We start from the raw sequence: 27,144 nt of genomic DNA, 5'->3' as shown, positions 1-27,144 counted from the left end.
GTGTTGCTTTCATTTTCTGTTTTAGGAGTAGATCTCTGCAGGTAGCACAGCTGGAAATTGCAAGAGTGCATTGTCTCAGGTTGAGACGCCCTTCACGGTGAAGCAAGAGGGCAGTATATGCTGCGGGACAGGGCCTTAGCTCTGGGTGACCCTGTTTTTTTTATTTGAGGCCATTTCGGGGCCTGTTTTGGAGGCGGAAGTTTTCTACACGCACTTAGGAAAAAGCCCTGTTTTATGCTCTGCGACCACTGTTCTACAGGTCGGTGAAAAGTTACCACAAAAATTGCATCGTATGCTTGTGTGTAGAGACATTGGGAGTTACAGAATCATCCTTGGTTCGTGTTTATGCAAAATCGTCACTAGGAAGTGACTGTGTGGTCAAATACCACTTTCGCCAGTTTTGCAGATTTGCCCTTGTGAGGGTGAAGCTGTGTTTTTTGCAGTGACAGAATTTTTTGCAGTGTTCTGTAATGGCGTCTGATTCTCTTTTACAGATTGTAACTGAAAAGCTTGACAAGAACAACTTCCAGGCATGGAAGTTTAGAATGACGAATTTCCTTATGGGAAAAAGATATTGGAAATTTGTTGCAGGAAATGAAGAAAAACCAGTTCTTCCTAATGTTCCCAATCAACAGCAAATGCAGGCATTTAAAGCATGGCATGAGAGAGCCAGGAAAGTTATGTACTGGATGTCTATCAGTATTTCAGACTCTATGATTGTGCATATTCAAGATGCAAGTACGCCAAAGGAGGCATGGGATACTTTGTCAAAAATGTATAGCACAAATACGCAAGCCAGGAAAATGCAACTCAAGCAAGAGTTGCATAATGTGCAAAGAGAAAGTATGAGCATCAATGACTACCACATGAAGGTGAAGAAGATTGCAGATGCACTTGCTTGCATTGGGTCGCCAGTGGAAGATGATGATTTAGTTTCTGTGACCTTGAATGGACTAGGAAAGGATTATGCACAGTTTCGAACATCCATTTCCGTCTGTGAAAGATTTCCTGATTTTGAGGAGTTGATTGCTATTCTAATTTCTAAGGAGCAGAGAAATGGTGGTGCATCTTCTTCAGGAGGAACTTCAAAAGAAGCTGTCTTCTACTCAAATGCTGGAAGAGGTAGAGGCAGAGGTAGAGAAGGCCGATCTGGAGGCCGTGGTAGAAATCAGAATATGCAGCAAACTCAAGAAAACCAGTCCTATGGAGGAGGACATGGTAACTCTAGAGGCAGGGGGAGCCAAAGAGGTCGTGGTGGATGGCAAAGAGGCCAAAAAGCAAACAGCAATGTTGAATGCTACTACTGTGGTAAAATGGATCATATGGCTAAAGACTGCTATAAAAAGCAGAATGACATCATGAATGGAAAGCTGCAACAAGGGAGTTATGCATCTTCTAGTAGACGGGGTGATGATATAAATGAGCATTTGTTTATGGTGCAGCACATGACCAATTCTGTGACAAGTGCAGAAGAAAGTAACGATGTGTGGTATGTTGACTCAGGTGCATCAAACCACATGACAGGTCATGTAGAATGGATGGAGGATGCAAGAAAAATAGAAAAACCAGGATTTGTGGAGACTGGTGATGATACTGCACATCCTATTGTGCAGATTGGAAATATTCCTTTGTCTATGCAGGATGGGAAAAAGAAATACTTGTCGGATGTATTTCATGTTCCGAATATCACCAAGAACTTGGTTTCTGTTGGTCAAATGCTTGAGCAGAGATTTAATTCCCATGGATGCTTTGTTGAGGATATGAAAAATAAAGGTCGCTTGATAGCAAAAGGAAAGAAAAAGGGCAGAATGTTTACATTGGATGCAGACATGCCTGAATTGAGTGTAGCAATGTTTGCACATGGGACCGGTGTAGTTGCAGATATTGATATCTGGCATAAACGCATTGGTCATGTTAATGTACAACGACTTAAATCAATGTACGCCCAAAATATTGTTGCAGAATTGCCTAAATTCAAGGTTGCAGAAATGCATAAGGTATGTGAAGCTTGCCAATTTGAAAAACAGGCAAGGAAACCATTTCCTAGACATATTCAAGAGAGTAAGAAGCCATTGGAATTAATCCACTCTGATGTGTGGACTACTAAAGCTGCATCTCTTGGAGGCTGTCATTATTTTGTCACTTTGAAAGTTTGGGTGTATTTTATAAAAAAGAAAAGTGAAGTTTTTGGGCATTTCAAAACTCCTAAAGCTATGGTTGAAAAAAAAACATGCCTGCAAATAAAATGCCTAAGGTCAGATGGAGGGGGAGAGTACCTCTCAAATGAGTTTGCAAGGTTCTTGTAGGAGCATGGCATAAAGCAGCAATATTCATGCAGTCATACCCCACAACAAAATGGAATTGCAGAAAGGAAAAATAGGCATATTGGAGAGGTATCTCGTGCCATGCTCAATGAAAAAGACTTGCCAGATTTTTACTGGGCTGAAGCAGTTGCTATAGCAGTCTACATAATGAACAGGACTCCCACTGCAGCAATACATGGGGTGACTCCAGAGGAGAGGTATACTGGTAGGAAACCAGATATTTCTCATTTGAAGATTTTTGGTTGCATTGCCTATGTTCATGTGCCAGATGAGTTGAGATCCAAGTTGGATCCAAAAGCTGAGAAGTGCATCTTTATTGGTTACTCTCTGCAGAGCAGAAAGGGTATAGATGCTATAACCCTTCTACTCGTAAGTTTACAGTGAGCAGAGATGTTATTTTTGATGAGATGAGTAGGTGGTATAAACCAGTAAATGTGATTGATAATGTAGATGCACAAAATGGTAATGCTGCACAGAATTCACAGCAACAGTCACAAGATATTAGTGGACCTGGAGCGTCCTCTAGCAGTGGTTCACATTCTTCGCCATGGATAGATAGATTGAGATCAGGAGAATCTTCTCAAAGCAATGCAGATAGTGGTATTTAGGTATCACGAAAAGGAAAAGAGAAGGTAGACCAGCCCATGTTTGATGTGAATGCAGGTCACTCTTATGTGGATGGTGAATCCAGTGGCTCAGAACAGAGCATTGATGATGAGTTGGGTATTCCTTCTATTGTTACATCTGGAGTAAGGAAGACCAGGGATGTTTTGAGAGCACCTGGGAGTGAACCTACTTTGAGCAAGTCTACCAGAGCTAGGTATCCTGTGGATAGGCTGAAATATGATGGATTTACAGCCATTCACTATGCATATATGGTCAAAGTGATACAGGAACCAGAATCCACTTCTTTTGAGCAAGCCATGGGAAAAGAAAAATGGAAGAAAGCCATGGATGAAGAAATGGATGCCTTGGAAGCAAATGCTACATGGGAATTGGTACCTTTGCCTAAAGGTAAGAATGCAATTGGCTGTAAGTGGGTTTATAAGGTGAAGCACAATGCAGATGATTCTGTGAACAGATATAAGGCAAGATTAGTAGTCAAGGGGTATGCACAAACATATGGCATTGATTATGAAGAAACATTCAGTCTGGTTGCAAGGATGGCAACCGTAAGAGCAGTCATTGCTATGGCTGCATCAAAGGGATGGTCTTTACATCAGATGGATGTAAAGAATGCCTTCTTGCATGGTGATTTGCAAGAAGAGGTCTATATGGAGCAGCCACCAGGTTATGTGCATGCTGTTCATCCTGAGTTTGTTTGCAGGTTGAAAAAAGCCTTGTATGGCTTGAAGCAAGCACTTAGAGCATGGTTTGACAAGATAGGACAATATCTTGTCACTATTGGCTTTCAGATTTCCAAGGTATATTTCTCACTTTATGTGAGAAAAACAGAGAAAGGTGTTATGTGCTTGTCATTTATGTTGATGATTTGATTATCACAGATGACAGTGATGAAGATATCCTTCATGTGAAAATGCTATTGAAGCAGAAGTTTGAGATGAAGGATTTGGGAGAGCTGCGTTATTTCCTGGGCATTGAGGTGATTAGATCACCAAGTGAGATATGGCTCTTACAGAGGCAGTATGGATTGGACATGCTATCCAAATATGGGATGACAGGCTGTAAGCCTATTTCAGTTCCTTTGGAGCAGAATGTGAAGCTGAGCGCAGATGCAGGTGAGCTTCTGAAAGACCCTACTATGTACTGATGCATAATAGGAAGTTTGATTTATATGACTATTACCAGGCCAGATTTGAGCTATGCTATTGGATTGGTAAGTCAGTTTATGCAGGCTCCAAGGAAACCGCATTTGGATGCGGCTAGATGCATACTTAGGTATGTGAAGTCCACATTGTAGTATGGACTACTTTATGAGACTGGGGTTCAGATACAGTTGCATGGATACACTGATGCTGATTGGGCTGGTAGTATTTCTGATAGACGATCTACCAGTGGATATGTGTTCTCTTTTGGGAGTGTTGCAGTCACTTGGAGTAGCAAGAAACAGCCTACAGTTGCCTTGTCGAGCACAGAGGCTGAGTACAGGGGTGCAGCAATGGCTACATGTGAGGTAGCTTGGTTGCATAAGCTACTTTATGATATGCATCAGCCTACAGATAGGCCAGTTGTCATTTATTGTGACAACATGTGTAGTATACACTTGGCAAATAACTGAGTCTATCATGCTAGAACAAAGCACATTGAGGTGCATTATCACTATGTGTGGGAGAGGGTTTTACTAGGTCTTATTGATCTAGTTTATGTCAGCACAGAGGATCAGGTAATTGACATATTTATGAAGGCATTGGGCGCAGAGAAGCTGCGCAAGTTCAGAGACCTGCTTGGTGTGCAAGAATTGGGATTGAGCTCGAGGGGGAGTGTTGAGATATCGAGCTCCACTCATGATATGCCAGGGTGACCATTGTGCATTTATGTCACCGACTTGTCAGTTGCAGATGCGGTTGGTACACTGCCCATGAATAATAGCTAGATGACAGCTATCCTTATCTACTCTAGTTCGTGGCTCAGTTAGTATGCCACCTTAGTTATTTGAGTTTGGTTTGAGACCTATATATAGGGTTCTTCTATTTCTTTGTATAAGAGTTCTTTTTGGCTTACACAACTAAGAAGAGAAAAATTGTTTTCAGCCTCCACCTGTGTGTGTATTCCCCCATTGTGCAAGCAAGAAAGCCACGAGAGAGACTCATTCCTTCTCTCCCACAATCTTGACAGTGACTGCTCTTACGGTTGCCATCCTTGCAACTGGACTGAATGTTTCTTCATAATCAATGCCATATGTTTGTGCATACCCCTTGACTACTAATCTTGCCTTGTATCTATTGACAGAACCATCTGCATTGTGTTTCATATTATAAACCCACTTACAACCAATTGCATTCTTATCTTTAGGCAAAGGTACCAATTCCCATGTAGCATTTGCTTCCAAGGCATCCATTTCTTCATCCATGACTTTCTCCCATTTTTCTTTTCCCATGGCTTGCTCAAAAGAAGTGGGTTCTGGTTCCTGTATCACTTTGACCATATATGCATAGTGAATGGCTGTAAATCCATCATATTTTAGCATATCCACATGATGCTCTGGTAGACCTGCGCAAAGTAGGTTCACTCCCAGGTGCTCTCAAAACATCCCTGGTCTTCCTTACTCTAGGTGTAACAATAGAAGGAATACCCAACTCATCATTAATTCTCTGTTCTGAGCCACGGGATTCACCATCCACATAAGAGTGACATGCATTCACATCAAACATGGTCTGATCTACCTTCTCTTTTCCTTTTCCTGATACCTGTATACCACTATCTGCATTGCTTTGAGAAGATTCTCCTGATCTCAATCTGCCTGTCCATGGCAAAGAATGTGAACCACTGCTAGAGGACGCTCCAGGTCTACTAATATCTTGTGACTGCTGCTGTGAATTCTGTGCAACATTACCATTTTGTGCATCTACATTATCAATCACATTTACTGGTTTATACCAGCTACTCATCTCATAAAAAACAACATCTCTGCTCATTGTAAACTTACAAGCAGAAGGGTTATAGCATCTATACCCTTTTTTCTGTAGAGAATAACCAATAAAGATGCACTTCTTAGCTTTTGGATCCAGCTTGGATCTCAATTTATCTGGCACATGAACATAGGCAATGCAATAAAAAATCTTCAAATGAGAAATATCTGGTTTCCTACCAGTATACCTCTCCTCTGGAGTCATTCCATGTATTGCTGCAGTGGAAGTCCTGTTCATTATGTAGACTGCTGTAGCAACTGCTTCAACCCAATAAAAATCTGGCAAGTCTTTTTCATTGAGCATGGCACGAGATACCTCTCCAATATGCCTATTTTTTCTTTATGCTATTCCATTTTGTTGTGGGGTATGACTGCATGAATATTGCTGCTTTATGCCATGCTCTTACAGAAACCTTGCAAACTCATTTGAGAGGTACTCTCCCCCTCCATCTGACCTTAGGCATTTTATTTGCAGGCCTGTTTCTTTTTCAATCATAGCTTTAAGAGTTTTAAAATGTCCAAAAACTTCACTTTTCTTTTTCATGAAATACACCCAAACTTTTCTGCTATAGTCATCAATAAAAGTGACAAAATAATGACAGCCTCCAAGAGATGCAGCTTTAGTAGTCCACACATCAGAGTGGATTAATTCCAATGGCTTCTTACTCTCTTGAACATGTCTAGGAAATGGTTTCCTTGCCTGTTTTCCAAATTGACAAGCTTCACATACCGTATGCATTTCTGCAACCTTGAATTTAGGTAATCTTGCAACAATATTTTGGGCTTGCATTGATTTAAGTCGCTGTACATTAACATGACCAATACGTTTATGCCAGATAACAATATCTGCAACTACTCCGGTCCCATGTGCAAACATTGCTGCACTCAATTCAGGCATGTCTGCATCCAACGTAAACATTATGCCCTTCTTCTTTCCTTTTGCTCTATCAAGCGACCTTTATTTTTCATATCCTCAACAAAGCATCTATGAGAATTAAATCTGACCTACAAGCCCTGCTTAACCATTTGACCAACAAAAACTAGGTTCTTGGTGATATTCAGGATATGAAATACATCCGACAGGTATTTCTTTTTCCCATCCTGCATAGACAAAGGAATATTTCCAATCTGCACAATAGGATGTGCAATATCATCACCAGTCTCCACAAATCTTGGTTTTTCCATTTTCTTTGCATCCTGCATCCATTCTGCATGACCTGTCATGTGGTTTGATGCACCTGAGTCAACATACCACACATCGTTATTTTCTTCTGCACTTGTCACAGAATTGGTCATGTGCTGCACCATAAACAAATGCTCATTTCTGTCATCACCCCGTCTACTAGAAGATGCATAACTCCCTTGTTGCAGTTTTCCATTCATGATGTCATTCTGCTTTTTATAGCAGTCTTTAGCCATATGATCCATTTTACCACAGTAGTAGCATTCAACATTGCTGTTTGCTTTTTGGCCTCTTTGCCATCCACCACGACCTCTTTGGCTCCCCCTGCCTCTAGAGTTACCACGTCCTTCTCCATAGGACTGGTTTTCTTGAGTTTGCTGCATATTCTGATTTCTACCACGGCCTCCAGATCGGCCTCCTCTACCTCTGCCTCTACCTCTTCCAGCATTTGAGTAGAAGACAGCTTCTTTTGAAGTTCCTCCTGAAGAAGATGCACCACCATTTCTCTGCTCCTCAGAAATTAGAAGAGCAATCAACTTCTCAAAATCAGGAAATCTTTCACGGACGGAAATCGATGTTTGGAACTGTGCATAATCCTTTCCTAGACCATTCAAGATCACAGAAACTAAATCATCATCTTTCACTGGCGACCCAATGGAAGCAAGTGCATCTGCAATCTTCTTCACCTTCATGTGGTAGTCATTGATGCTCATACTTTCTCTTTGCACATTGCGCAACTCTTGCTTGAGTTGCATTTTCCTGGCTTGCGTATTTGTGCTATACATTTTTGACAAAGTATCCCAGGCCTCCTTTGGCGTACTTGTATCTTGAATATGCACAATCATAGAGTCTGAAATGTTGATAGACATCCAGTACATAACTTTCCTGGCTCTCTCATGCCATGCTTTAAATGCCTGCTTTTGATGTTGATTGGGAATCAGGAAGAACTGGTTCTTCTTCATTTTCTGCAACAAATTCCCAATATTCTTTTCCCATAAGGAAATTCGTCATTCTGAACTTTCATGCTTGGAAGTTGTTCTTGTCAAGCTTTTCGGTGACAATCTGTGAAAGAGAATCAGACGCCATTACAGAACACTTAGAAAAATTCTGTCACTGCAAAGAACACAACTTCAGTCTCACAAGGGCAAATCTGCAAAACTGACGAAAGTGGTATTTGACCACACAATCACTTCCTAGTGACGATTTTGCATCAACAGGCAACAAGGATGATTCTGTAACTCCCAATGTCTCTGCGCACAGGCATACGATGCAATTTCTACAGTAACTTTTCATCGACCTATAGAACAGTGGTCACACAGCATAAAACATGGCCTTTTCCAGAGTGTGTGCAAAAAACTTTCGCCTCCAAAACATGCCCCGAAATGGTCTCAAATAAAAAAAACAGAGCAACCAAGGGATAAAGCCCTCCCCCACAGCATATACTGCCCTCTTGCTATACCGTGAAGGGCGTCTCAATTTGAAGCAATGAAGTCTTGCACTTTTCGGCTGTGCTACCTGCAGAGACTTGCTCCCAAAACAGAAAAATGAAAGCAACACTGGTCCTCTTACCAGAACACTACGAACTTGGTTTGCTTTCTTGAGCTCCTTACCACGAACAAGGCTCTAATACCATGTCAAGATTATGGGAGAGAAGGAAGGAGTCTCACTTGTAGCTTTTTTTGCTTGCACAATGGGGGAACACACACAAAGGTGGAGGCAGAAAAAGAGTTTTCCTCTTCTTAGTTGTGTAAGCCAAAAAGAACTCTTTACAAAGAAATAGAAGAACCCTATATATGGGTCTCAAACCAAACTCAACTAACTAAGGTGGCATACTAACTGAGCCACGAACTAGAGTAGATAATGATAGCTGTCATCTAGCTATTATTCATGGGTGGTGTACCAACCGCATCTGCAGCTAACAAGTCGGTGACATAAATGCACAACGGTCACCCTGGCATATCACGAGTGGAGCTCGATATCTCAACACATGAACTATCATGCCCAATAAGATGTCTTCCATGAACCCTTTGGGTATTCTCCCTGCACGAGTGCTAGTTTTGTTGTAGATAAACAATGGCGAAAACTTTTGTAGTGGCTCTAATATCCGACTCCTCAATCACAAAGAACAATAGTCCATTGGTAGTAATATTAAGCTTATCATCCCACCTCTAATCCACTAGACCAATTTTACTAGCTTTACCATGAATCCCTAACCCTTGATAGAGACCTAAGTCTTGCTTTATCAGCTTGGAAGTGATTGCTACCTCCCCAATTTTTTGTTCTTTTCCTACCCAATATCTCATCACACTTGTTTCAATCCAGAATCATAGTTCTGAATAAAGTTGTAACAATTGGCAAAGTGAATAGGCCCATTGCTTGTCTTGATATAGTCTATTAACATGAATTTATCCACCAACTCCCCAAGTTTAGGATACGTGTCGAGAATATTCTCCAAGTTGATAAGTTGAAGGAATCTTAAGGCTCCAAAATTCCATATGGTGATCTCCAAACCAAACTCCTTGCATTGTTCCATAGTGAACACTTCCCTATCCTCATAATGATAATCCTTGATAGCCACTGAAGTAGACATTTCAAAATATGAACTTGCCAATCACAATAAGATGAGACCTTTAGAAAATTTCAATGAACACAAAAATTACAATAAGAGCCGAGCCATACCTTTACCTATTTATAAAAAAACATGCCCAAGATTGACAAAATTGATTGGCTTGATTTGGCCCTACCAATTTTCCCCCAGCAAAAACAAAAAGGACTAGTAAGCTTTCTAGTGTGCATGGGAAACAAGCAATGGACTAGAAAATATGTCAGTGCAAAAGAAAAAGTCGAATAAGACTAATTATATACGAAGAAAATTCAAAGAGAAATAGTCAAAGGGTGAAGAGGAAGGAGGGGGGATAGACACCAAGTGTAAAATTTAGGGTTATACTCCAATTTTGCAAATGCATCAAGGTCAAATGGTCACATAGCCAAACCACACAAATAAATGGCAACATTTGTGAGTAGATAGGAACCAGTAAAGCAACTAGCCACATACAATTCCTCCTCTATAAGGACCTCATTAAACAAGGGATGGTGCTATGGATTGGATGGCATTACTAGGTCACGAGCCAAAATGAGAGCATGGAGTGAAACATTGGAGTGGTATCTAGGGTCAGTCGAAAGGTTATTGATGGCATGTCGGTGCTCAACAATGGTCATAAGATGACTACCATCATGAGCAATCTCAAGCTAGTGGCCATGCTAGCAGCGCATGAAAAGAGTAGAAGTAGTTCGTTTGGTCATAAGGTCTAAGATACAGATCCACCCACCGTCTACATCAAGGAGGGACCTGCCCCAACTTCATCTTCAATTTCAAGGGCATATTCATCCAACACCCTCCTCATCAAGGGCTTGTATACAAACTCAAAAAAGCCATTTGGCTACACCCATCCTACCTTCCAACTACTATCCATCAGTGCTATGGGATTGGAACTCATCTAGGAGGGGGGTAATGTTAACCTCAGCATAAGAAAAAGCGGAAAAAGTGGAAAAGCGCAAGTCGGGAGCTCAAAGAGGCGGCCCAAAAGGAAATCGGTCATAGCGGAACAAGCAAGAAGGGAGATGGAAAAAAGTACAAGGGCGGCCTCAAAAGCCATGTCAAAGGCAAAAGCGCATTTTTAAATGCAAGGCGCCCCTAAAACTTTTGTAAAAGAGCACCAAACTCCATCCTCCTGTGTAAATTGTAAGGGTAGACGAGTGGTAAAAAGGAAGCTAAGAAGATAGGAGGACAATGGGAAAGAGGGCCTAGGCCATATAAAAAAGAGGGTCTAGGCCACGACCATGTAAAAAAGGGGATGACCCCCCAAAAGAGATTTAGGGTTTTGTATATAAACTCAAAAAGTGAATGAGAACTATTGGAGTTCCCATTTGGTCTCTCTCTCTTTCTTGCTCTTGCTCTCCTGCCATAGCTCTTCCAAGCAAGGTTTGATCCTTCTCAACTTTCCAACTGGTATCAGAGCATGGATTCATGACTACTTAAGCTTGGTTTGTGGTGTCTTCGGCTTTCTATTGAATCCCTACATCCATTGGGTCTCCTTCCCAACAACCATAGCTGACTCTCTCGAGCTCTTGTCACTCTCTGACTTCCTGAGCACCTACCTAGCCCCTTTGAGCACCCTTAGGGCATTCCAACAAAGGTATTCATTCATCTTCTTCAGGGTTTCATGCTAGTTATAGGTCTACAAGTCTGAGAAGAAGAAGGGGGCAGCACCATTGTATCTTGTTGGCTCCATATATTCACGTAGGCCTTTGTGGGGCACTCAAGGCTTGATGTGACCCTTCCCTAGAAACCATTGAATCCTTCTACCACCCTAATTTAGCACAAAAATATGAGTAGCAACCCCATACATTCAATGTGATTTTACACCAATTTATGGCAGTCCCTGGACAGCTCATCCCAGTCATTGGCAGCCTCATTTGGGTACTATACACTTGGTTTATACTTGGCATTTGATACCGAGCCTTGGCATTGAGTATTGATGTGATTTACTTCAGGTTTGGGATTATTATACACAATTCACAGGCAACCCACAGTAATGCTACATTAGCATTTTATGTTTGAACCACTTTAGCATTGACATTGGTTGCTCGGCTGGTCCCGAATGCTCCCCAAATGCTAGGGGAATGTATGCCTATGATGTGAGATGCTTTTGGGGCTGAATTTGCTTAGCCATTGACTATTTTACATAGTCCACAGGCATCCCAAAACAGGGCAACCCCCTGTCATTACATTTTATGCTTATGCTCATGGTCATTTGATGCCTGACTATGCCCAGTTGGTGCCTATGCATATGGGAAAGTATGCCTATGGTTTTGAGCTTGGATTGAGCCACTATTTGCTCAATTTTGGACATTTATTTGTTGCTAGAATATTCAGGGTTGAAGTTCATTTGCTTATGTTTGGATATGCCTATTGGATTCGAGCTATGTCTTGGCTGTATACATTGATGTAGTAACTCTCGAGAATCGACATAGAGCTTGCATTTGCTCTCAAATCATTAGTCGAGCTTGAGCTCTCTTCACATAGCATTTGGATCTCCATCTTTGATGTACTTATGGCATGTACTTTGCTTATGTTTGACTGGTCTTGACATGCTTGGCCTGTGCCACTACTACATGCCCGTTACATTGTCTGGAGTTGGATGCTATTGAGCCTTGCTTTGGCTTGGCATTTGATCATCTGGAGCTTACTTTGGGTATTTCTTGGTTTTCCAGAGTTACAATTTGGATGTACATAATGTCTATGGATGCTATGTATGGATGCTACGAAGCCTACATGCTCAGGATGTCTCATTGATGCTTGATCTTGGACACTTGTCACTGGTGCACTCAAACATGCTTTGTTCGAGATTCCTTGCTTGACATTTACTGATTTTGTGCCAGTGGGAGCGTCTTGATATGCTTGATAGATATAGAGCACGTGGATTTATGCTACTTGAGCATTCGGATACTTGAGACTGGGATGTTCACTTGGATGTTGCATGGTTGATATGCCATGGTCCTCACAAAAGTACTTGGGCTGATTTGGGCTTTGCACTCCCTGAGTATACACCTATTTATGCCAAGTCTTGCTAGTGTTGTGTACACTTTGCCCTATTGCACAAGGGATGTGCCGACTTACTAACGGATTCATTTGACATGCTTGGGTGTTTGCTTGATGTTTATATGGCTATCACTTGTTGATTTATGCCCGCTTGATGCTGGTTATGCTTTGGCAGTCAGTGGTTGACTTGGTGCATTTTTTTTTCCTAAAATTTGCTCTCATTGTACCTAATTGTAATTTATTACAACAAGCATCTATATATGGACTAATGTGGAATTTTCATGCTAAATCATCCTGATTTTATGTACTTTTGATGGTATTTGGTGGACAACATCATTAGCTATCAGTTCGTGGTCATTTTGCCTTGATTTTGGTGGTATTTTGGCTGTTTTCAATAGAAAACATCAAGTGGTTTTGAACTATCTGTATTGTTTCAACTTGCAATATAGCATATTCTTCCACCTGATAGTGCTATCTTCAATATCACTAAGCTTGATGGTATGAATTATGCCTATTGAAATAGCTGAGTTTGGTAGGTATTGGTGTAGAAATCGCAGATAAAACCACTGCGGTTGCAGGGAGAGCAACCTGAAACTATGATTGATGATGAATGGATGGAGCTTGATGAGTTATGCAAGTCCACCCTCATCTTGTCTCTCACTGAATGGGTGCATTACAATGTGGTTGAGGAAGCACAGAGTGCTTGGTAGCTTTGGGATAAGATCAAGAATCTCTATGACAAGAAAAGTCCAGCAAGTCAAATGTATCGGCTAAAGCAACTTATGGACCTGCGCATTAGGAGAATATGACAATGTCTACTCATTTCAGCCAATTCCATGCTATTCTCAAGAACTTGACTTCGCAGGGCATTACCTTCAATGATGAGTGTTTTTGCTTGGAACTCTGAGTGAGTCATGGGATATATTCCACACTACCTTATGTGCTCCTACTACTATTTTGAACTTGCCTGATGTAGAGAGTGTTCTTCTACAGGAAGAGATCAACCGTAAGAACTTGGATGCCTCTCGTGTGTCGCATGCTTTGACTATTAGAAGCAAAGATGGTAATGGAAAGAATGACCATGGGAATGGCCGTGGGAGAGACTTGCAGAAGTCTAGGTCTAAGTATCGTGGTAAGTCACGCAACGAGTCTTGTGGGAGAAATGCTAATGTGACATGTCATCATTGCGGCAAGAAGGGTCATATACGCCCACAGTGTTATGAGTTGCACAATGAGAAGTACAAAGAGAAGGGGAAAGACAAAGTACATGAAAATTCCTCTGATCACAACATGGTACCTGCAAATCCAGTGTGAAAATTGAGGAAATAAATGTCATGCATACTAATGACCCTGATGGGGAGTACATATAGTAGCTAGTTCCTACAATGCTACGCCGTTGACAGAGATTCACTCTATGTATACGCATGTATACGCAGTGCTGGCTTTTGGATTTTGGTATTTCATTTCATGTTACACCATGACGTGAGTGGTTCCATTCCTACCACTTCAGTTCGCTTTGGGTGATGACAAGTCACTTGCTATTGTTGGCATTGGGGATGTAACGCTACAGTTCTCTACTAGCAGTACTTTTCTGTCACAAGATGTACGTCATGTACCTGTGCTTACACACAGTCTTATGTCTCCAGGGCAACTTGATGATGATGGGTTTCATGTCTCTTTTGGGGATTCTGCCTGGAAGATCACACGTGGCAGACTTGTGCTTGCTAGAGGCGCCAAGACTGGCAGCCTCTATCCTCTTGTAGTTGATGGGTCCTCTATTGACCATGTTTTTTAAGTAGGTTCCATCCCACATGTATCTCTTTGGCATGCCCGTTTGGGCCATATATCTTTGAAATGAATGAAAATGCTTTCTGGTTTGCAATACTTATTGCCCCTTGACTATGCATGTTTTGATTCATATGAGCATTGTCTTTATGACATACAAACTAGGAATACGCATAAGAAGTCTGGTAGGACACGCATGAGTGAGCCCTTGGCATTGGTACATTCGGATGTCTGTGGGCCCATGCCTTGTCAGTCTATGGGTGGTGGAAAGTATTTTGTGACATTTATTGACTATTTTTCACGTAAAGTCTTGGCTTATCCCACTAAGCTTAAATTTGATGTCTTCATTGTGTTTCAGAGATGGCTTACATTGGTTGAGAACCAGACTAGGCATAGGCTGAAATGCCTTAGGACTGACAATGGGGGAGAATATGTGTCACATGCCTTTGAGGAGCTATGTGACGAGAGGGGTATTAAGCATCAGTTGACCTCTCCCTATACCCCACCATAGAATGATTTGGCTGAACAGATGAATAGAATCATCCAAGAGCATGTGCGTAGTATGCTTAGCCATGCAGGCCTACCATAGAGCTTTTGGGGTAAGGCAGTTAGCATAGCTATGCATATCATAAATAGATCACCTTCGAGTGATTTGGATTTCAAGGTTGCAGAGGAGGTATGGACTGGGAAACCTCCATCTTATGTGCATCTACGTGTCTTTGGATGTGAGGTATACTGCTATGTGCCCAAGGATAAGTGTAGTAAGCTAGATCCTAAGAGTATCAAATGCATTTTCCTTGGCTATGGAGATGCAGGTGAGATGGTTTACCGCCTCTAGGATCCACAGGTGTGGAAAGTCATCCACCACAGCCATGATGTTGTCTTCCATGAAGACAAGATGCATAGGCAGCCTGAGAAGGTGGTAGAGATATGCAAGGTTATATTCCAGGAGGAGCCACGTGCTCCTACACAGCAAGTTGGACAGCCTGCAGCAGCAATTGGCACACATGGCTAGGGTGTTGGACAGAATGTTGAACTTCGAGTAGAGCTTGCAGTGAGATGGTCTACTAGAGATAGACGTCCGCCTGATAGATTTGAGCCCTCAATGCATTATGTCTTGGTTATAGATGCAAGAGAGCCTCTCACCTATGATGAGGCTATGCGTAGGGGTGACAATCACTCCTAGGAGAGGGCTATACAATTTGAGATGGACTCCCTACATAAGAATATGACTTGGAATTTGGTTGCATTGCCTAAGGGCAAGAAGGCTTTGCCATGTAAATAGGTGTACAAGTTGAAAAGTATCACTGGGCACTCCAAGCTGGCTTATAAGGCAAGACTTATTGCTAAGGGTTTTAAATAGGAGTATAGAGTTGACTTTAATGAAGTCTTCTCTCCTGTGGTCAAGATGACCATCCTACGCTTGGTTTTGGCCTTAGTCGTGTAGCTTGACTTGGACATGTATCAGATGGATGTCAAGACTGCATTCTTGCATGGGGATCTTCATGATGAGATTTACATGGAGCAGTCTAAGGGATTTGCAGAATCTAGAAGGGAGCACCTAGTGTGCAAGTTGAAGAAAAGTTTTTATGGCTTGAAGCAGGCACCTAGGGAGTGTATCATAAGTTTGATACCTTTATGCAGTCGTAGGGTTATAGCAGGAGTGCTATGGATCCGTGTCTTTACCTGAAGAAATATCGTAATGGCTCATTGCTTATTTTTTGTACTTTATGTGGATGATATGTTGATAGCAAGGAAAGCTCATGATGAACTGGATGCTCTTAAATCTTAGTTGAAGAAGAGCTTTGAGATGAAGGATTTGGGACATGCCTCTCACATTATTGGTATGTGCATTAAGCGCGATATGCATCAGGGACTACATCTACCTCTCACAGAGGGAGTACATTCATAAAGTCCTTGAGCGTTTCCGCATGCAAGACGTGAAGCCTATTAGCTGTCCATTACCTTATTATATGAAGGTCTAACATGCCGATTGTCCACAGATAGATGAGCAAAGGGCCAAGATGGCCAAGATCCCTTATGCGTCAGCTGTGGGCAGTTTGATGTATGCCATGATAGCCACTTGAAGCCACTTGACCAGATATTGCCTTTGAACTTGGTGTTGTGGCACGCTATATGGCTACACGTGGTAGGAAACATTGGGATGCCATGAAGGGTATCATGAGGTACCTGAAGGGCGCATCAGATGTGTGTGTTTGCTATGGTAACCAGGATATAGGAGTTGTGGGGGTACATAGACTCTGATTATGCAGGACATGCAAATAGTAGGAAGTTCACTTATGGCTATGTATTCACCTATGTTGGAGGTGCTATCTCCTAGATGTCAAGGGTTCACAAGTGTACGGTTCTCTCTACCAGTAAGGCCAAATATGTTGCAGCCATTGAGGCTTGCAAGGAGGCCATATAGTTGGGTCGTTTGGTTCATGACCTTGGGATTGATACTATACCTACACTGCATTTGGATTCTATGCGTGCTATTCAGCTAGCCAAGAATTCGGTCTTCCATGCGAAGATGAAACACATTGAGGTGAGGTATCACTTCATATGTGGAGTTGTGGAGGATAGGTCTGTTGACGTTGTCAAGACCTCCAATGACAAAAATCTTGCAAATTTGCTCACAAAAAGCCTCACTACTAAGCGCTTTGCCTTCCTCAGGAGATCGATGGGCATTGGATGAGATAACGTTTTTTCCCATCTTGTTGTTTGTACATGTGTACATTGTACTCTCTTTTCTTTTTTCCTTTTCACTCCTCACTAGGGCAGATTCACCTTTAAGTGGGAGGTTATTGGGGGTAAAAGCGCCTTCGCCTAGCCACCCATCTATTACTACACTGACAGTACCCGCCACTGCACACTATAGGTGGCGGACGCCCATCAAGGGTTATCTGAAGGACAGGACCTCCAAAATCTTACCTTGAGATATTACATATATATGATTTTCAACCTTTTTTATCCTTATAGTTTTAAAGTTGGTTATCATTTGTAGGGCTATCAATTCTGTTATTTGGTTCGTACTTGGCCACCTGTAAAGGACTAGACACTGCCATTGCCTAGGGCAATAGGTAAGACTTTTCTATTATGGCCATGGCTTATACAGATGTAAGGCCTCAAACCCGCAAGTTTAATGGAAAAGATTTACATCCCTAGCAAGTCCTGGTGAAATACAAAATGATGGAATGGGGCTACTGGCCCTTCATAAAAGGGGCCAAAGTTATTGATCCATCAAATTCCCTTGATGTAGAAGACAATGAAAGAGCTCAAGCCATCATCATGCTTCATTTGGATGAATCCCTAATTCATCATATTGACCAACTCTCCACAACTAAGGAGAAATGGGATGAGCTTAAAAGGCTCTATGATGCTACAGGGAAGAACTCCAAGATTTTTCTAAATATTGAATTTTTTAGCTTGAAGTATAAATAAGGAGAAGACCTAAGTAAGTTTATTACACATATGAAGGGGCTCATGGTACATTTGGCCTCCGTTCAAGCACCAATTCATTATGAAGATGCCATTGTCATCCTTTTGAAGGTTGTAAAGAAGGTCTTTCCAACCCTTGTTACTACCCTTACCACTATCCCGAATCCATATTTGGTAAGTACCATCCATTCATGTCTAGATGAAGATAAAAGGAACCATAATGAAGGCACTTCAGTATTTACTTCCCATGAGCAAGTGTTAGTCCATACAGTTTCTACAAAGTGCTCCTTTTGTCATAAAAAATGGCATATTATAAGTAATTGTTGGAAGAAGTACCTAGAAAAAATAAAGTGCAATAAATGCAAAAAGACTAGGCATATTAAGTGTCCCATTGTTCCATAACTACCTAAGGAATTGGAGGCTAACTTTGCCTCCTAATCCATTGAAGATCGACTCTTTTAAGTCTTGTAAACTCTCTACTTATAGCCATCTTTTGTAGCCTAATTTATAGTCCTGAGGGAAAGGGGAAACCCTAGCCCTAGTACCCAGTTGGGGCTATATAAACAGCCCAGGGGTATACATCAACCTTTGAGTGAGAGTGACCCAAGTTGTACTTTCTTGAGTAGCTGAATAAGCAAGACTTGTTCTTGTACTTGTGAGCTCTTCTCTCCCTCTTGTGCACACTTTAATCTTTTCTTCCACTTTGATTTTCCACAATCCTATAGCCATTTCCCCCTATTTTGGGGCTACCTGTAGCCAAAATTTAGGTTTCTTGTGGGTTTCTTGTATGATATCGAAGATGTCTTACAACCAATTTTGCAGTTTTGATGATATAGATGAGGAGCATTCTCATCGCTCCTTTGAACGACGCCAAGATCATCGTAAAGACTATGGCACAGATCGTGAAGAATGGAGGTCACTTAGTCCATTTTTACGAGATCCCTCTCCTCTCATTCTCTCCATGTTTCACAAAAGGCCCGTTCTGCTCGCCTTAGAATGCCATCTATGGCACCCTCTATAAGTGTATGTACTTCCTTCTTTGCCCAAAGAAGGCTGGCTTGATGGTTACAGCTACTCGCTTTGGTCATGTAAGGTGGAGTGTATCGTTGATACCTTCGATCTTTGGGAGATTGTTAACTACCCAATTCCCCATCTAGTGGAGGATCCCATAGTAGGACCATTGATGGATCATGCAACCCTATGAGATCGGCTCAACTCTAGTGCTCAATCTTTCCTCTTTATGAGCTTGCAGGATTCTGTCATAATGCATGTATGTAGGTTGCAAAGAAAGTAGCAGAGGTGTGGACAAAGCTTTCTTCTTTGTACCATCAGACGACATTTGCCCATCGAATTACTCTTTAGAAGAAATTGTGGTTGCTCGCTATTGATGGCTCTTCTTTCCTGAAGGATCATATTGAGAGGCTAGAGGATGTGAGGGATAAGCTTGCATCCCTTTGTAGAATGCTCTTTATAGGATACAACCATGATTCTTTTGACTCAACTACCACCTCCCCGATTTGATGTCCTCTACACCAACCTTCTTATATCGAGGACTCCTGAGAAGCTTCTCTTGGAGGAGTTTGCCCTGCTTGTTTTAGAGCATGATGAATGTGTCAAAGAGGTAGCTAGTGGATCCCCCTCCTCCGCCATGAAAACAAAATAGCCTTCAACATGGAAATATAGATATAATTATGTAAATTTTGAAGAGAAATGAACCTAGAAGATGGAAAATGGAAAACCAACTCAACCAAAGAACAAATCACCACTTAAAAAAATGCCATGTGATTGAAAGTAAAGTGGACTTTTCAACTCAATAGATTTTCATCGAAAGAAACAAGAAAATGACTTAGATAAGGCTAGGTTGTCCAATGAGAGAAATATCTAAAATGCATGATAGACTTATCCAACAGTTCCTACGAGTCTTAAGTATATATCTACTTTTCCCCAAGTCAATCTGAGCGTTCACTTTTTAAATATTCAGCCCAAGGAAGCATAAAGCTTTCCTTTTGCTAGGTTAAGATCAAGATGCTCTCAATTCCATTCTTGTTGGAGAGAAGTGCGTACATGCATATCTATACATATATGTAGATACACAACATGACAGCTCCTTTATTTGAAGTAAGCATGGTGAGTGTTCTAGAAAAACAATTTTTGGAGCCTATAGGAAAACCTTCAACTTGGACAATTTGTAGGTTTTTTCTTAGATTTTATAAACTCAAATTTTTTTTTGGGCCATAACATAACTAAAATATCCCAAATTCTTGAACGAGAACTTAGAAGACCTTGTTTTTTCTCTACACTTTCTTAGGTTTCTTTTTGTGAATGTAACCACTTTCTCATAAACTAAGCACTAGCATTTTGCGCGCGCACGGAATGCGAGTGAAGTTACCGTGCTATCACACGACAACTTCGCTCAACAATCCATTTCTCATCTTTCTCTCTCCTCTTTTTTCTCTTTGTTTCTAATTTTTTAATTTACTCTCTCCCCTCAAATTCCCTGTCTAATTCTCTCTTTCTCTGCCTTCTATTTTAGTTTATTTTTTCTTCTCTCTTGGCTCTCTCTCCTTTTTTCTCTCCCTACTTTTCTTCTCTCTCTCTCTCTCCTTTTATTCTCCCCCATCTCTCCTCTCTTTTCCTTCTCTCCCTCTCCAATTTTTTAATTAATCTCTATCTCTCTTTATTCTCTTTTTAATATTTTATTTTCTCTCTCTACCCCCTTTCTCCTAATTTTCCTTTTTTTTTCGCTCCCTCTCTTTTAACTTTTATCTTTTCTCTCTCTTTCCCCCTCTCCCTTCCTCTCTCTTAAAAAAATATTTAAATTTTAAAAAGACTTCTCTCTTTTCTCTTTTTTCCCATCTCTCTTCTTTTCCTCTTTCTTCTTTTTATTCTTCTTCTCTCTCTCTTCCTCCCTGCCTTTCTTCTCTCTCCCCTCTCTCTTTTTCTTCTCTCTTCTATTTTTTCCTTTTTTCTTTCTTCTCTTTAAATTTTTTTCTTCTCTTTCTTTTAAATGTTATCTTTCCTCTCTCTATAATTCTATGTGTTCAAATTCACTCTTCTTTTTATTTTCTCTCTCCTATTTTCTCCTCTGTCTCTCTTCTCCCTTTCTCCTCTTTTCCTCTCTTAAATTTTATATTTTCTCTCTTTATAATTCTCATTCTCTCTGTTTTCCCTCTCCTTTTGTTCCCCTCCTTTTCTTTCTTTTTTGCTTGGGAGGAAAGGATGGCGCTTTCATGAAAAAAGAGAGAGAGAATAGAAAATGAGAGATAACACATGAGAAAGAAAAGAAGGGAGGGGCTTTTCATTGAAAAAACTTATGTTTAAAAAAAGGATAAGCTTGGGAAACCCTTTGAAGGTTTGGGGCTTTCAGATCCTAGAGCAAAAATAAGATACTAATAAAATAAGAAGATAACTTCATAGGGCGGTGGAGAGAGAAACCCTATGGTGGAGAGAGAAAGAACAAATATATGTGAAGGAGGTGGTAGATCGTGTCTTGTCTTGTGTCGACTTTGGGCTCATCGTAAAGATAATAGATGTACGCTCTTAAGTGCGTTGGAGATGGCGAATATTTTCGTTTTTGGTTGCAAGGACCAGGGCCCAGGGGACTGCTCAAATGCTCAAAAGTCGAGGGAGAGACGGGGGCATGCGTAGCGTTATGGATAGTCAAGGATTCCTGGTGCTCTCACTGATTTGAGTGTGGCTGTCTAATCAGGCGAAACTCACCACTCGGCTGATAATTGAGCTCTGTTTTCATTCCATCCGCCACTCTACTCATAATTGAGCTCTTTCCAGCCCATGGGCGATGAAACTTAAGAGGAATGATGAGAAGGAATCGAGGAACAGTTGCCATCCTTTGATCTTGACTGCTGGGGCAAAAACACGTGAGCTGATCGTGATTGATCAATGGTCCCATTTAAACGTGGCAGCGCGCGCTCTCTCTCTCTCTCTCTCTCACTTGTCTAGACTCAAGAAAGTCGGTCAGTGGGAGAGAGCCATGAGATCCCCGGGAGGATGGAGAGCATGTTCCTTTATCTTGTGTAAGCATCTCTCTCTCTCTCTCTCTCTCTCTCTCTGTGCTTTTAGGCTCAGTTCTCTTTGTGGATTGATCCAAGTTCATACATCTGAGCACTTACGTTACACATTTAGTGCCACCTCGCTTATTCACTTCATCCTCCACTCCCCCCTAAAATCATTCCCAAGGGATTTGGTAATAGTCGCGAATCACGTTTGTGTGTTTCTCTTTCTAAGCCTTTAGGTTTACTTGCATTTGTGGATGGACTTTGAATAGGGTAAAGGGGCCAATAGATTGTCATCTAACAATCTTCCATTATTAAAAAAAAAATTTCTAAGTGGGTTGCATAAATGTTTTTTAATGATCAAACTATTTATATTATATAGAGCTCAAAGAAAAAATATTAAGATATTTTGATATTTTTATCAAGTAGTCTTAGTTACAAACGACAAATTCATAAAAGAGGGACAATGAGGGGCTAACAGAGTGACATTCGCGGATGCATTGCTTTAGGGTTTTACAAAATCTAAAATATAAAAGATTTTACAAGGCTCAATTGTTTGATTAAAAAAACCACATCTTTTTTGTAAAATTGTCACTCAATTGGAATGGGGTGTGTTTTCCTTTGGGAGGGCGCTACTTTATTGGCCCCTCTACCCTAGTTGCAAGTCACAATGCGTGTTTGTGTGTTGCTCTCTGGAAGCTTTTAATCTTGCTTGCCTTTGTGGATTAATCAAAGTCCATAGAGCAACACAATTAATTATACATTTGATATAACTCACTTGTTCACCTCGTCATTCCCAGCAGGATTTGTTACCATACATCGGTAGCCCTTCCCCACTTCCACACTCCTATCGTCTTGTGCACCTCTCTCTACTTATAAGGTTTTTCAGGGTTCATCAAAACTGCTTCTTTGCCTGCAGTGGTGGAGCTTCTAGAAAGGTTTTCGCATCATGGGATAGCCTCAAACTTGGTCAGCTATCTCACCAGAGAGCTGCGCTTGAGCACAGCCACTGCAGCCAAGGATGTGAACAACTTCCAGGGCACCAATGCCCTGGTGCCCATCGTGGGTGGCTTTTTTGCGGATGCATACCTTGGAAGATATGCAACTAGCCTGCTGGGATGCATCTTCTACGTCATTGTGAGTAGTCAGTGGCAGCATTCCTCTGCTGCGACTTCGGTATACCATTAAACATTGAGTCAATGACAGGTTTGATGACAGCATGCTTTCTACTTACAATTAAACATTGGCTTACTGTTTCCATAACAGGGACTCTTGTTAATAACACTCGCAGTCTCATTGCCTGCATTAAGACCCCATCCTTGCCTCAAGGGCAGTATAGCATCCTCTTGTGAACATGCCACACCTATGCAGTTGGGTGTGTTCTTTTCTGCCCTCTACATAACCTCCCTTGGCTTGGGTGCTACCAACCCCTGCTTCGAAGCATTTGGTGCAGATCAATTCGAGGAGAAAGACGCATCACAGCGGCAGAGGAAGAGCTCCTTCTTCAACTGGTGGTTCTTTGCTGTCTCCATCGGCAGCCTCTTCGCCTCCACTGTTCTTGTGTACATTGAAGATGACGTGAGCTGGGGCATTGGGTTCGGCATCCCATGCGGAGCCATGTTCATTGCCACTTTCAGTCTTCTTGCAGGGAAGCGCTTCTACATTCGCAAGCCTCCTGGCGGAAGCCCTCTCACACGCATGGCACAGGTGCTTGTGGCCAGCATTCGCAAGCGCCATATTACCAAAGTTGATCCCGCTCGACACAGCTCCGTCCAGCTTTACGAGTTGTCCAATGAGGAGCATCTCTGGCATGGTAGACGGCGGCTACTGCACACGCAGCAGTTCCGGTAAGCTCCATAGTGTTGTAGTACAGTTTCTGCTCATGAGTGTTCCATTAATCAATTCCATCACAAGAAGTTTTAGACAAATTCTCACTATAATTCCCACATTGTGAATTATGACAACATCATGAGCTTCTACAAGGAAGGAATTGCATACCTAGCTAGGTGTGGTTGTGGCGGCAGTCCCCTGCCCCCAACCGCACCTACCTGCAGTGCCTCACGAGTAGAAGCTCATGACGTTGAAGACTATAGGCAAAAACAAGGGAGAATAGGCCCGTTTTTCCACATGAGAAAATGTCAAAAGCTTCTTGTGCATGCTACTTATCATCCATTTCTGATTTATCTGTTGGGATCTACATAGATTCCTGGACAAGGCAGCTGTCATCCACGACCCAACCTGCACCAATCCTTGGAGGATTTGCTCTGTCACACAGGTAGAGGAGGTGAAGCTGGTGCTCAGGATTGTCCCTGTTGTATTGGCGACGCTTGTGTATGGACTTGCCCATGCACAGGCTACCACTCTGTTCACAAGGCAGGGTAGCACGCTCAACAGAAGGTTCATTTCCAATATCAAAATAGCTCCTGCCTCCCTACAACTTTTCAGCTCTGTAGCTTCTCTGATAACTGTGCCACTCTATGACAAGGTCCTGGTTCCAGTAGCCCGTAAGATAACAGGCAATGAGAGGGGTATCAGCCTGCTCCAAAGAATAGGCGTGGGTATGTTCCTGACCACCCTTTGCATGGCTATTGCAGCATGCACGGAGATGGCACGCCTGAAGGTGGCCAGGGACAACGGCCTCCTTGACAAACCTTCCACATCCCTCCCCATGAGTGTCTTTTGGCTTGTGCCTCAATATGTCCTTTTGGGTGTGTCCAATGTCTTCACTGTGGTGGGCAAGCAGGAGTTCTTCTATGATCAGGTGCCAGATACCATGCGCAGCTTAGGTATGGCAGTCTATTTGCTCACTAGCGGAGCAGGTGCCTATCTCAGCAGCTTTCTCATATCCATTGTGGAAGCTATCACTAAGCGTAAGGGAAGCAAAGGATGGTTTGTCCACAACCTGAGCCGGTGCCATCTTGATTACTTCTATTGGCTCCTGGCCATTCTTAGCCTGGCAAACTTCTGTGTGTATGTTCTTGTGGCTAGACGTTTCACCTATAAGCGAGCAGAGGACTAAACTTCACCATCTCTTGAGTGCTAGTCTCTAGTCAACAAGTAGCCTTCTGTCATCTTTTAGAGGAATTATAGCCCAGGTTTTGGAAAATTTGAACTTCACATCAACCACAAAAATCAAGGCTTGAGAAGAAAAAATAAATTTATATACCTTTATTTCTGAAATCAGCATACAAGTAAAATGGCCAAAACCTGATATTGCGATGAGTAAACGTGTTCTTCTAGAACCCTTAGCCTTTTGAGATGGTCTATGTTATTGCAAATGAATTATTGTATAGCCCTTTGAGAGTCCTTTGACATGGTCTATATTGTTACAAGCATGTAATGACCTGACCAGAAGCAACAATTGGCAACCCACTATTTCCAAAAATTACTTGGATTTATTCAGACTACTGTTAAGAGTTTCACCCTTGTAAGTTCTGTAATGAAGGACAAACAGGAGAGAATTAAGTGCATTCATAACATAGATCAAACAGTTGGATATAATGAATCAACAATAATAGAATTGCACATGTCAGACTGTTCATCAAAGTAGTCACAGTATTCGATTGGTATTGTGATCAAGAGAAAGTAACCAACAAAACACAAGTCAAAATATGAGTACTAATGACTTGTGAATGAAGGTTTATGCATGTCTTGGAGTACTTTAAAAAGTTAGCACTTTTGGGCAGTTCGTCAGCCCGACGTACATTTGGGGCGGAGAAACACTCGCAACTTAGTACTCAAAAGATCTAAAAAGCTTATAATTGCCAAGGGTATATTAAAACCAAGTCTGCACAGACTGAGAGTCCTCCACTAAATATAATGCTTCAACAAATCTCACATGGAAATGTTGCAGGAGCTTACATGCAAGCAAGCAGCCAAGGAAAAACGTGTACTCGCAAGCACTTTTTTTTTTTTTTGTGTACAGTGTGAGAAGCATGGAATGTAAAAGAGTAGAAGATGCCTTGACCACTCAGCAGACAGAGTAAAGGCTGTATGACATGTATGCAATGCACAACTGTCTTCACATGACTCTGAAAGGCCAAAGCTGGAATACTATTTGCTTGTATACTTGCTATTCTGACTGCATCTGTATTTGCTGTGGATACTTGCTAGCTGTCCAATATTTGACATTTTCCTTTTCTATGTCCGCAAGCTCACCAGTAAAACTTTCATGAATATTGGAAATAGAGGAAAAAGGGCAAAGGAACATACATGAAGTTTATGCGTGAGCTGCTTTTAACTTCCATTTTAATTTTTAGTGTTTTGAGTTCGACATGAATATCGATGTATGACAAGAAAATATTGGTTGTCATCCGTCTGGTGGGTTTTCTTCAACTTTGTTAACTGTCTAGCGGTCGAGTGGCTGATTAAGCATGATCCTTGAAAAGTTATATGCATGATCCTTAATCCACAGTCGAAAGTTATATATGCATGATCCTTAATCCACACCTTGATCTGTAAACTTTAGCTGCAGATAACTGATCCATGTTTGCAAGATCCAATCACATTTAATATGGGTCCTGTTTTGCTGCCAAGCAGGCCTACGATGTATACCCGATTTTTACATGCTCCGTGTCACTAGAAAACAATGCTAGGCCAGATTGCAAGATACAGTATTTTCCCAAACATCCTGGGGAAGGAACGTTTGGAAACCCTGCTGCTAGCTGCACTGAAAGTCTACACAAAGATTCTTAGTACGAGGACAGGTCCATAGCAGACAACCCAATCTTGTTTTGGCTATGACATCTAGTGCACAGCAACCATATCTTTCTTTGGTCCTATAGCTGATCCTCAAACATCTTCTTTGCATCTTTAGTTAGAAAATCTCAATCAATATTTTTCTTTTGGAAATCTTTCTTTATGACTGACTTGGATGAAATATCTTTTCTATCTCATCTACTGCTAGTATGTCATCAGGTGCAGGCGTGCCGAGCACAATATCGCTGAAATGGCTTCAATAAGTTTTCTCTAACGTTTTGGTATTTTCAATCCGAGTCTTTACTTTTATTGCCTGCCAGTTTTTGCAAATGTGCTTTCCCGATATCGTGAAGAGACACCTGCTGCTTCTTCAGAAATGAAAGACTTCTCGTCCTTATTTGTACCCCAAGTTTTTCCTTGGAACCTTTCAATGGTCCGAAGCATCTAGGATCTGTACTTGGCTGCTTTCCAAACATACGGGCAGACATTTATGTGGAAAACTGCATTCT

General features: G+C 41.6%; 1 protein-coding gene across 1 annotated transcript; it reads left to right on the top strand.

Moving 5' to 3' along the window:
* Nucleotides 1-19,407: 19,407 nt before the first annotated feature.
* LOC148010219 (protein NRT1/ PTR FAMILY 5.10-like) lies at nt 19,408-25,733 on the top strand. Its single transcript, XM_087672892.1, has 5 exons — nt 19,408-19,545; nt 22,741-22,759; nt 22,857-23,074; nt 23,204-23,784; nt 24,140-25,733. Exons 1-5 carry the CDS (start codon nt 19,408-19,410, stop codon nt 24,954-24,956), a joined length of 1,773 nt encoding a protein of 590 aa, XP_087529018.1. The 3' UTR covers nt 24,957-25,733.
* Nucleotides 25,734-27,144: the final 1,411 nt, after the last annotated feature.

The sequence above is a fragment of the Lygodium microphyllum genome, chromosome 30, assembly GCF_053477565.2.
Source record: "Lygodium microphyllum isolate KBCC chromosome 30, Lygodium_microphyllum_v1.1.10, whole genome shotgun sequence".
NCBI classification, from domain to species: domain Eukaryota; kingdom Viridiplantae; phylum Streptophyta; class Polypodiopsida; order Schizaeales; family Lygodiaceae; genus Lygodium; species Lygodium microphyllum.
This window is presented reverse-complemented; position numbering and strand designations above follow the sequence as displayed.

Coding starts and splice junctions, on each gene's coding strand:
- LOC148010219 (XM_087672892.1), top strand. CDS start 19,408: ATGATTCTTTTGACTCAACTACCACCTCCCCGATTTGATGTCCTCTAC. Junction 23,075..23,203: donor GATGCATCTTCTACGTCATT/GTGAGTAGTCAG, acceptor TTTCCATAACAG/GGACTCTTGTTAATAACACT. Junction 23,785..24,139: donor CTGCACACGCAGCAGTTCCG/GTAAGCTCCATA, acceptor GGATCTACATAG/ATTCCTGGACAAGGCAGCTG.